Source organism: Geospiza fortis, unplaced genomic scaffold (genome assembly GCF_000277835.1).
Source record: "Geospiza fortis unplaced genomic scaffold, GeoFor_1.0 scaffold78, whole genome shotgun sequence".
Taxonomy (NCBI): Eukaryota; Metazoa; Chordata; class Aves; order Passeriformes; family Thraupidae; genus Geospiza; species Geospiza fortis.
The window spans coordinates 1,543,099-1,554,214 of NW_005054339.1; the positions used below are offsets into that span (position 1 = coordinate 1,543,099).

Here is an 11,116-nt window from a genome sequence, read left to right on the forward strand (position 1 = left end):
GGTGGGGCATGTGGAACAGAAGGGAATGTGGGGAGCTGGGCCATTTGGCACCTCGACATTGTGGTCCCATCTGTCTCCTCGTCCCCAGGAGGCTGATCCAGTTTGGTTTGATGAAGGGCCTGATCCGGCGGCTGCAGAAATACCCAGTGAAGGTGGCCCGGGACGAGCGCAGCCACCCTGCCCGGCTGTACACGGGCTGCCACAGCTACGATGAGATCTGCTGCAAGACTGGTACGGATCCCTGGGACCACAGCATCCTCTGCTCCGTGTGTGTGCACCCCAGGGCTGCTGGGAGACACACGGCCATGTCTGCCTGCCCACAGCTGGGCACTGGTCCTGGGTTCTTGCCCCTTTGGGAGCCTTCAGACTGCAGGGAGACGGGACTGTGGGCCAGGCTCTTCTCCAAGCCAGGCTGCCAAGCCCATGTTGCCAGGGGCAGGGCTTGGGGACTCCACTCTGACACCGCTGCTGGATACCCCCCTGACACCACACTGTCTTACTCCTCAGGCATGAGTTACAAGGAGCTGGATGAGCGCCTGGAGAATGACCCCAACATCATCGTGTGCTGGAAGTGACGCAGCCCTCTCTAGAGCTGTGTCCCCTCCCGTGTCCCCGCTGTGTCCCCCGCTGTCCCGCCACGTGTCCCCGCTGGCCGTGCGGGGTTTACAAATGCTCTCATTTTTCAGAGTAGTAACACACTGCTGATTCAACTGGTATTGAAGAACTTTATTTTCCCCTGGAGAGTAATTTTTACTTGACTTAAGCTTTTCTTCAAGGCCAGTGAGGGCCAGCTCTGTTGATGTAGGGAGAACATGAAAGAGGGACTTTAAATTTGGGTGGTCCCATTCGGGGCTGTGGGAGCACAGGAGGGGGCCCGGTTTGGGGCCTCCCCAGGGGTCACGGTGGGGGTAAGGAGGGGTTTCCAGAAGGTTTTGGGTTGAGAGGAGGAGTCCTGGTTTTGAGGTGGGGTGAGAGAAGGGGCTACAATTCTTGAGGGACTGGGGGAGATTGGAGGGCCCAGGGTGAGGAGGGGTCCCAGATGTGGGTGTCTGTGAGGGTGGGGGTGATGGAGGGGCTGCCCCTGGTTCTGTGGTGTCCCCACTGACAGAGGGGGCTGTGGGGGCAGCAGGGCTGTGCAGGGGAGCTGCAGCCCCAGGCTCAGGGCACAGTGTGGGGCTGGGGGTTACAGGAGGTTTCCCTGCACGAGGGAGCCTCGCCAGGAGAGCCCCCAGAGCTCTGTGGCACTGGTGTCCCGCTGGCTGCCCCCCAGATGGCTTCGGCAGCACGAGTACGTGGAGAAGCTCAACATGCACGGCATCCTGAGCGCCTCAGCGGGCCAGGAGCAGCTCCTCACCGAGCTGCTGGTCAGCCATGCCAAGGTGAGCCTCCCTGGGTGCAGGAGTGATCCCCCTGCTGGGCCCTCAGCCTCCAGCTGGGCTTGCCCTGTGGGCAGTGTGTGCAATTTTGGAATAAAGTGCCCAAGAATCTGTTGTGTCTCTGGAAAAGATGTTTGACTGGTGGTGTACCAGTTTGGTTTTTTTTTTAATTAAAGCTCAAGCTGTGGTATTTCTACTTGCTGGTGTCTGGTTTCTCTCTTGGAGGTTGTTGTGGTCTCCTTGCTGCACTGGTCCCTCTGGCTGTAGATCTCTGCCCTATGCCTGAAGGAGGTCCCAGTCCCAGGCTGTGAGGTTGCCTGGACCTGCCCGGCTCCTTGGGGTCACGTTCCCTCCCTGCAGCCCCAGGAGCTGTGCCCTGCTGTGAGAAGCTGCTGGCTTCTGAGCTGGAGGAGTTCAGAGTGTGCCCCAGGGCCACCCTCCTCCCTGGGTGACTCCAGTGGGGCTGACCATTAGCAACTGCAGGTTCCCCCTGCAGCCCTGGTCTGAAAGGCTTCACTTCCCCATCCCTTCCCTGTCTAGATTGCTGTTCTCATTGGGGAGCTGATCTCTGTGGAGATCTGGAAGCACAAGATCTTCCCTGTGCTGTGCCGGCTGCAGGACTTCAAGCCGAGAAGCACCTTCCCCATCTACGTGGTGGTGAGTACAGGGGGTGCTGGGAGCCAGCCTGAAAATGGGGCAGGCACAGCTCTGCTGGAAAAGAAATGTCACCCTGAGGGTCTCGTGGCTGAGGTGGGCAGTGGGACACAGGGGGAAGGGCCAGGGTTCCCAGAACCCATACAAGCCCATGGCCTTGGCCCAGGAGGGAGAGGGACTCACTCCCAGGGCAGCTTGGCTTTGTGGAGAGCTGTCCCCTCTCTAATCCCACACAGGGGCTTGCAGGAGCTGCTGGGTGCAGCAAAAGCCACTCCTGGAGGCAGCTGTGCTCCTGGCTGTGGCTCCCAGTGCTGTCCCTGCTCCCAGGCAGTGATACCCCTGGGGTGTTTTCCCCCCTCTGAGCACTGTTTTTCTCTAGCCAGAGGCTCTCCAGTCTTATGTGCCTCTGGGCTAACAGAAATGTAACTTTTTCTTACTGAGCTCCTGGGACCATTCTTGGCAAGGGAATGATCTCCAGATCTGGGCTTCCTTGCAGAGGGATGCAGCCCTTGAGCTAAGGAACATTTGCCTGAGGCTTGGAGGTTTTAACCCATTTTCAGTGCACAGTAACACCTTGCAAGGGCAAGGTGGTATTTTCCCTGAGCAGCCAATTGCCTCAGGGCAGCTATTCCATAGCTCCCAGTCCTGGACAAGGCTGTGTGCCCCAGTCCCAGGGCCTGGAGGAGCACAGCCATGCAGAGCACTGCCCCAGCTCAGGCACTGGTGCCAGAGCCTGCAGCTTGCCCGAGGGCAGTGGCTGTGCTGCCCCTGCAGCACTGGCTGAGCCCTGCCTGCTGGGAACTGTGGCCCTCCATTGGCATGTTGGAATGTCACAGACATGTCAGCATAAATATTAACACGAACTGCATGAGCTGGAGCTGTTTGGAATGTTGCATCATTTGTGTCTTTCTCTTTGGCCACAGCTACATAAGCAGCTTCTCAGAAGAGCCCTTTTCCCTGTCCCAGTGCTGCTCCACTGTCACTCACTGTTGCCATTCTCCTCCCACAGCTGCACCACGAAGCCTCCATCATCAACCTCCTGGAGACAGTGTTCTTTCACAAGGTGAGCGGCAGCTTCAGCTTTCCCAGCTGGGAAGCCCCTGGGGCGGAACACTGTGGGGACTGAGCTGTGTGAGCCCCTTGTGGCTGTGCAGGAGATCTGCGAGTCAGCGGGGGACAGCATCCTGGACCTGATCGATTACTGCCACCGCAAGCTGACCCTGCTGGCAGCTCGGAGCACCACGGCGCCAGCAGCGACCTCAGCAGAGCTCCCTGCTGAGCCTCTGGCCAGCCCCTCGTCCATGCAGGTGAGGAGAAAGCCCTGGAGCTCCCTGGGGACAGGGAGATCTTTCCGTGGGTGGCAGCCCTGGCACCTCCTGCCCACCTCAGGGTGTCTGGTGCTTCTCTGTTCTCTGTGCCTGTGGCTGCATCCACCTCCAGCCTGCCCTGCCTGCTGCTAGTGCCAGCCTGAGGCTTCCTGCAGGACATACTGGGGAGTTGATGGGCAAAATGTCCAGTAGAGGGGTTTGGCCATTTGCTGTTGCTCTCAGAAGCTGTGTGGATATCTCTCCCTGAATTTTGGGAAGCCACCCTGGGTCAGGCTGCCAGTACAGCCAGCCAGGTTGACCATGAGAGGGTTCTCCTGACAATCAGGAGTTGTCCTCATGTCCTTCCCCCAGCTTCCTTTGTTCTCTGAGAAACAACTCCTCGATCCCAGAGCTTTCCCAGTCAGGTATTCCCGGGCTGACACACACACCCCTTCCCAGAGCAAGAGGTGTCTTTGCCTCTGGTGCTCCTCAGCACCTGGAGCTGCACAGCAGGAGGAGTGTCTGGAAGAGCAGGGTTAAAGGCAGAGCCTGAACCTCCCCTCGCCTCCATCCCTTGGCTTGCTGCCCAAGCACATACTTCTCCCTCAGACAAGGGAAGGAAGTGGAGGGATCTGGAGCACAATAGGGATGTTTTCCAGGAAATGTTTTCCCAGCTGGGGAGGGGAAAGGGGTGCCTCTGTTACTGCTTTTGACACGAACACAAAAACCCAGACCTTTTCTAGCCAATAGAATTCTCAAAAGCACTCATCTTCCGGAGAGCCTGGTTTCCTCTGATTCATTCCAGCCTCTCCTGACCCTGTGTACAATAACCCCTGTGAAAAAGCTGTTCCTGCCATCTCCTGGGCTGTGGAGCCTGTTGTCCTTTGGAACTGTGTATGGTGGTAACCCTTGTTCTGTTGTCCCCTTGACAAAAGACAGTCCCTGTCTCAAGGCAGCAGAGATGAGGTCTGGATACAAGGAGGAGCTGTGGGACAAACCTCACTAGGGCAGTTTGGAGAGGGAGGAGGCAGGGAAGAGCCCACAAGGCTCTCTTAGTAACTGTGGGGCACCAGCACGGGGAGCACAGAGCTGCTTCCCACAGAAATCTGGACAGCAACTGTTGCAGTGGCTGTTTGGAGAAATACAGGAAGCTGAGGTCAGAGCTCTGCACACCAAGTGTGAGCTGCATCTGGGGCTGGAGAGAAGCTCTGCCCAAGCCAGGGAGAAGGACTTGGCACCTCTGAGAATGGCCTGCCCTGGTCTCAGAGAGGCTGAGTCAGAGTGCTCAGGCTGATGGGGATGAGGGGAAGGGAAGGAGCTGGGTGGCTGCAGAGCATGGCACAGCTGAGGGCTGGGATAACCACAGCAGATATTCGAGTTGGCTGTTCCCAAGCTGGAGGGAAGAGGCACATCCAGGAGGGGTGGATGCAGGACTGCAGCTGCACCAGGGCCAAGTTTCTCCCTCCTCTTCCTCCTTCTCTGGTGCCTCTGCTGATCATGCAGCTCCCTCCTCCTTCAACCCTCATAGATCTCCACAGGGCCATGGGTCACAAGATGGTCCCAGAAAGGGAGAGAGGCAAAATTTGGGGCCAGCCTCTTTCAGGGGGTGTTCTTGTGCAGGAGCACTGCAGCCAATAGCCACCCACAACCTGTTAGGGACAGGGACATGAGGGAAGAGCAGCTGCAGGCACTTCTGTGGCTGTGCTGGCAAACAGGCAGTGCTGGCACAGTTGAGACAAGAAACTGTTTTTCAGGGCTCTGTTTTCCTAGCCAGACTGTGGTTACCAGTGCAGTCAACAGCCTGCCTCTCTGTAGCTCCTGGGAAATGGGCCCTGAAATCCCAACCAAGGCTGCTCCTGTCCCTCCACAGGAGCTGCAGAAGCAGGCAGAGGTGATGGAGTTTGAGATTTCCCTGAAGGCTCTGTCCGTGCTGCGCTTCATCACTGACCAGCTGGACAGGTAGGGGCCTAGGAGCAGCAGAGGATGTGCCCAGCTCTCCAGATGGGATTCCTGTGGGGTCACAGAGGGTGCCTGGATCCCCTTCAGCAGCTGGCTGTGTCCACAGTGACAGTGGCACTGTGCTGTGGGAGAAAACACAGCAGCAGTGCACCCTGCTCCATGGTACTCCTGGGAACTCAGATCATTGTTCCTCTCCTGCCTCTCCCAGCTGCCTGAGGGAGCATTTGTAGATACAAATTCTGGCATTAATCTGTGAGTGCCGTTTCTCCCTTTCTGTCAAACCTCCAGTCTGCCCCTGAGTGCCCTGACACGGATGCTGAACACCCACAACCTGCCCTGCCTCCTTGTCGAGCTGGTGGAGCATTGCCCCTGGAGCTGCTGGGAAGCAGGTATGGATCATGCCCCTGGTCTCTGGGACACTGTGCTGGGATGTGCATCCACTGGGATGTGCTGCAGGAGCCCCTGCAGGGCTGTTCCCCCTCTGCCCTCCCTGCAGCTCCTCATGCTCCCTGCCTGGAGCTGTTCAGCTCAGAGCAGCTGCAGCACAGCTGGGCTGGGGACCCGGCCGTGCTCCCAAAGGCTGATCCTCACACAGGGCTGGGTCTCTTTGAGTGATCACAGCCAGCACTGGAGTGTAGCACCTCAGCCAGCCCCACGTGCTCCTCTGAGGAGTGTTCTGCACACAGAAACACCAGAGTGCCAGTCCCAGCTTCTCTGCACCTTTTGGGGCAGCACTCCCTAGAGCCAGACGTGGTCTCTCCCCAGGCAGCAAACATTGCCCTGATTGTGCTGCTGGTCCCTGAGCTTCACTCTTGCCAAAGGCCCCAGATGAGGCTGTGCCCATTGGCCATGGTGTCCCAGCTCTGCAGCCAGGCACGCCCCCCAGAGCCCCCCAGGCTGCCCCTGCCTCCCTGGGCCGTGGGAACAGCTCGGGGCAGAGCAGGAAGAGCTGCAGGGAGCATGGGGCTGTGCCTGCCCAGAGCAGCCCAGCTGGCTGCAGGAGCTTCCCTCCTTCCTGCAGCCACAAACACATCCCTGCCTCCTGCCTATGTGCTGGGGGTGTGAGAGGGAGCTTTGATCCAGGGCCCTGAGGGAGGGACTGCAAGGAGACGAGCACAAAGGCATTTCCAGGCTGTGCAGATGCAGGGTCACATCCTGCTCCATCCCCTAGAGCCACACAGTAGCTGTTGGAGCTTGTTTTGTCATATCTGTTGTAGTCATGCTGCTTCTGGCTTTGCCTGGCAGAGGAAACTCAGTAAGAGTGGCCATGCTGGTACCCCAAAATGGGTCCCTCCACCCACTCTGCTATTGCAGCATGGGCTGCCCTGCTGCCCACCAGTGCTCTACACTCCTGGCCAAGTACAGAGGGAGATGTCTCAGGGATCTTTTGTTCCTGCCACAGCAATATTGGTTTTTCAGTAATATGTCTTTTCTGCTTTTCATGTTCTTTAATATTTTGCCTCAGCGCCAAGTAGGCTGCTGTGTGGAGCAAAGGGTGGGGAAACTGAGGCAGAGGGTGAAGTGAGGCAGGGAGCACAGGCCAGCATCCCCCTTCTGAGCTCTCTTCCCCCAGGCAGCACTGTGTCTCCCTGGTCCTTCTGTTCCTCAGGCAAGCTCAGGAAGTTTGAGAATGGCACGTGGCACGTGGTGCCCCCTGAGGAGCAGGGGAAGATGACCAAGCTGGATGGGCAGGGGTGGCTTAGTGCCAGCGCAAATACCGCTTCGATGGCTTCAACAAGAGCCAGCTCCTCAAGGTAGGACCCTGCAGCACCTGGGCACCTCCAGATATCTGTGCCCATCCTCACTGAGGGCTCCAAGAGCCAGTGGTGGGGGACAGCGGGTCTGTCACTGCAGCAGCAGCAGCAAAGCTTGTGTGTGTGAGTGCACCCCGTGAGACCCCCACTGGTGTCTCTGCCCCTGCCCCTCAAATCCCTGCTCCTGCCCTGCTGCATCCTCAGCTCTCACTCCCTTGTCCTGACCCCTCTCCTTTCACTTTTGTCCCCCATCCATGGCCACAGCTCCGTGCATTCCTGACAGATGTCCTCATTGACCAGCTGCCCAACCTGGTGGAGATGCAGAGATTTCTGAGTTACCTTGCAGTGACAGACCCTGCTCCCCCCAAAAAGGATCTCATCCTGGAGCAGGTATCCTGTGGCTTTTCCTTCACCTCTACAGCTGCTCTGGCTTAAGCCTGATGGCTCCCTACCCTTTTTTTCTTCTACCAAGCTCAGCTCTGGAGCGATGATGCCCTGGAAAAACAGCCAGGTACCCATTTCAGTTACACCCTTATTGCCAGGAAAGCTGCTGTGGCTGACATGGGAGCCTTGTCCTGCCCTGCAGTGGCCAAGCAATCACATCTAAAAGCATACATGCTGAGTTATAAACAGCTCTCCAGGTCACACTGAGCCCCTAGGATGGCAGCTGCATGGGGCAGACATAGACACTGGCTTGTTTTGACAATTAACTCTTCATTTGACATTTATCAGTGTTTTCCTGTTGAATTCTGGACTCCCCAGGGAAGTCCCCTTTTACAGCCCTGGTCTGAGACTGCTTGGCACACTTGTACAGAGGGACATCATCATCTGGTGATAGAGTCTGGAGTTAAACTGGTCCCAGCTGGTGTCTGGGCCTTTGGGAGTTTGGCCATGAAGGTCTTTAAACAGCCAAGAGGTTCTTGGGGGTTTTAATTCAGGCAGTGGTCATCTCTGGAGAAAAGTGTTTTTATGTGTTTCTACTGCCTTCTTGTGAGCTGAGAGGAGAAACTGAGTGTGGGGGCAGATCTGCAGAGAGGCTGCTGAGAAGAAATGGGAGCACAGAGGCTCTTCCCCACTGCCAGAGGCTCCCACAGCACTTCCTGGAGGAGCTGGGTCTGCTGGGCAGGGCTGTCTGGGCTGTCCCCAGTGGGAGCACGCTGTCCCCAGTGGAGCACGCTGTCCCCAGCCCAGCTGGCTGTATGGCCTGGCAGGAGGGTGCTGTGTCCTGTCAGAGGTGGCTGTGGCTGAGTTGGAGGCATGGCCCAGGCAGGGAGCTGCGGAAGCTGCAGACTGGCAGCTGAGCTCTTGGGGCTGGGGATGGCAGCAGGATGGAGGTGGACATGGATTCACTCCCCGTGCCTTGACTGCCAGCATGTTGGTGGCCCAGTGACAAGCAGCTGCCATGCTGGGGACCTCCTCCAGCCCTCACCAGGCTGCTGCCCTTCTCCATAGCTCTGCTTTTGTGCCAGTTCTGCCCCTGCCAAGGCTGAGGCTGAGCCCGGGGCAGGCACAGGGAGGCAGTGGGAAGTGCACACATGGGCTCCCTGCTCTGCTCACAGAGTGCTGAACTCACTCCTTGTTGCTGAGCCAAGCTAAGGAAAGGCCTTTTTTCCATTTGCCTGCTCCCAGAGCAGCCTCCTCCCCTTGCTTGGCTATTTTTACCCTGCTGGAGAAGGCAGTGCTGTTTGAAGCAGCACGGTCCCCTCCAGAGGCTGAGCTGGGCACGCTGCTCTGGGCTGGGATGTTCCCTCTGGCTGCCCAGCCCCCCCCCAGCCGTTCTTCAGGGAAGTGACGAGCGGAAAAATCTGCTCAGACAAACGGCCCTGGAGCACGGGGTTCACACCACACACAGGGTGCTGAGCTCCCAGGACTTCCTTCTCAGCAGCCCAGGCCTCCAGGCTGGGCACCCATTCCCAACTGGACCCCAAAAGTTTTGCCTTGTTTCACCTCAGTGCCCACTGACAGTGGATCCGTCCCCTCCATGTACCCAAAAGCACCCCCTGACCACCTCTGCCTCTGCTTGCCCTCCTGGAGGGCCATGCTTCTTGTGCCCAGGCCTGGCTGCCTTCTCCCCCAACCACAGCATCCTTTTTCAGGCTCTTAGCACCTCTTCCTCCTGCCCTGCCTCTCCCACCAGGTTCCTGTCATCTGGGACCATATCCTCAAGAAAAACTCAGGGAAGTGGGAGGCCATTGCCAAGCACCAGGTGAAGCACGCCTTCAGCCCCACTGATGAGGAGCTGAAGCTGCAGGCACGCAGGTGAGGCTGGGGCAGGTAGGCAGAGTGCCCAGTGGGGCCAGTATCCCCATGAGCAGGGCTGGAGCTCAGCACTGGGAGCACAGAGGGGTCTGTGGCACTAGCTGGAGATGTCCCCTCAGTGGCAGGGTGCAACAGGGACAGCTCACTGCCGGTCAGCCATTCCCTGTAAGCAGCCTCACCCCTCTCTGCCTGCACAGGTGGGCACAGACCTACAGCCTGGACATGATGGAGGCTCTGGCCCCCGACAAGCCCCGCTGCAGGGTGTGTGGTGCAGAGGCAGCCAAGCGCTGCTCTCGCTGCCGGAACGAGTGGTACTGCTCACGGTAAGGGAGCCCTGCCACCCCCCTGGGCCCCCCTGCAGCCCCTCAGTGCTCCCCAGAGCACCACAGGTCTCACTGGAGAATGCTGTGGAAAGGCAAGGAAAGCCAAGGGTCCCAGCACTGCTCAGCACCACCAGCTCTCTGCTGGCCATGTTCCTCTTCCAATCTTGTGGGGAAGCTGATGTGCTGGGCTGCTGGGGGAGGAGGTGCAGGTGAGGGTTGTGTTGCAGCTGTGAGGTGCTGAGCTGCCTCTGCCCACAGTGGGAGCAGTGACAGGCTGGGTTTTCCGTGGTGACACTGCCTCCCTCCTCCCCACCTTGGTAGGAAAGCACCCATGACCCTGTGGGTGCAGGTGACAGGCTGGGATGAGGCAGCTGGGACGGTGGCAGTAAATTAAATCTCTGCTCCTGAACCATCTGGCAAGGTCTGGCGTTAAACCTTCTTAACCCCCAGGACTAGGGCCACATCCACCCCCCTCTTGGTCTAATGCTGGGCTGTGTCAGCTCTCCCCCAGCTCCCACAGGGGTGTGTGCTGGGCTGCTTTGCTCCCAGGGATGGATGTGACTCCAGTGCCCTGACAGCAGCTTCCCCCTCTGCAGGGCATGCCAGGTGCAGCACTGGCAGAAGCACAAGCCTGCCTGCGACCTGATGGCCACAGCGCCAGGGAGTGTGGATGTCCTGTAAGAAAAGTGGTGTCTGGCATCTGGCCCATGGCTCAGAGAGGCAGAGATTCCCCCGGTGTGCAGCCCAGAGCTGGAAAGAAGCTGGCAAAGACCCCTTCTGCCTGCTCCCAGCCCCAGGCAGGGTCAGCCTCTCCTCTCCCACCACCCCACCATGCTGCCTTCTCCAGTAAACCTCCTTGTGCATCCCACAGCTGCTTGGCTTTTGCTTTTTCTGTCCTAGCTGAAGGTAACAAACTGCTTCCTCCCCTCCCTTCCCCACAGTGAGAGGTGTGTGTCCATTTTCCCCTCTGCAACAACGGAAATCCCAGAGAACCCGAAAAAGCCTGTAACCTTACTGCAGCTGGGGAGGGAAGGGAGTGAGAAGGCCGCTATGCTGCCTTTTACCATTGTTAGAGCAGCGTGGGGAGCAGAGGATGTGGTTTGCATGAGCCTCTTGCTGTGAGAAAGAGTTTCTTGGGTATTTGTCATCTCCCACCTTGCAGGGACCATTCACCCCGTTTCCTCTCCCTTGATGTGATGTTAGCACCCAGGGCTTGGCCCCCTGCACACCAGCATTGCCAGGAAACAGGGTTTACTGGTGGGGATGCCTTGGGGTGCATCCCCAGCTCTCACGGGTCAGCAGCTGCTGCCAGAGGGCTGCAGCCTTGGTCTGAGCACAGCTGGGAAAGGTTGGCCATGTCCTCTGTCTGATGGGGTGCTGGAGAATCCCTGACACATAAAACTAGGCTTTGCACCAGGGCTGCTGCTGCAGGAGCTACGAGCAGGCAGGAAACCATCTCGGTCCAGCTGCAGCCCCCGCTCGGA

General features: G+C 58.3%; 3 protein-coding genes across 3 annotated transcripts in view; all 3 read left to right on the plus strand.

Moving 5' to 3' along the window:
- Positions 1–652, plus strand: part of NPRL2 (NPR2 like, GATOR1 complex subunit) — a 3,630-nt gene extending 2,978 nt beyond the window's left edge. The window contains exons 8-9 of the mRNA XM_014307628.2: positions 89–231; positions 508–652. Coding sequence (XP_014163103.1) covers positions 89–231; positions 508–575 — 211 coding nt within the window. The 3' untranslated portion in view covers positions 576–652. The remainder of the gene's footprint in view (positions 1–88; positions 232–507) is intronic.
- A 157-nt stretch (positions 653–809) lies between these two features.
- On the plus strand, positions 810–10,502 carry ZMYND10 (zinc finger MYND-type containing 10). The gene is given in 12 exon segments (XM_014307591.2): positions 810–1,379; positions 1,917–2,033; positions 3,040–3,093; positions 3,185–3,337; positions 5,208–5,296; positions 5,585–5,685; positions 6,906–6,995; positions 6,998–7,050; positions 7,315–7,440; positions 9,188–9,309; positions 9,507–9,632; positions 10,229–10,502. Coding segments are annotated over 12 exon segments (1,188 nt in total). The 5' UTR covers positions 810–1,307; the 3' UTR covers positions 10,314–10,502.
- A 180-nt stretch (positions 10,503–10,682) lies between these two features.
- Positions 10,683–11,116, plus strand: part of RASSF1 (Ras association domain family member 1) — a 5,927-nt gene continuing 5,493 nt past the window's right edge. The window contains exon 1 of the mRNA XM_031058230.1: positions 10,683–10,750. Within this exon, the coding sequence (XP_030914090.1) occupies positions 10,683–10,750 (68 nt within the window). The remainder of the gene's footprint in view (positions 10,751–11,116) is intronic.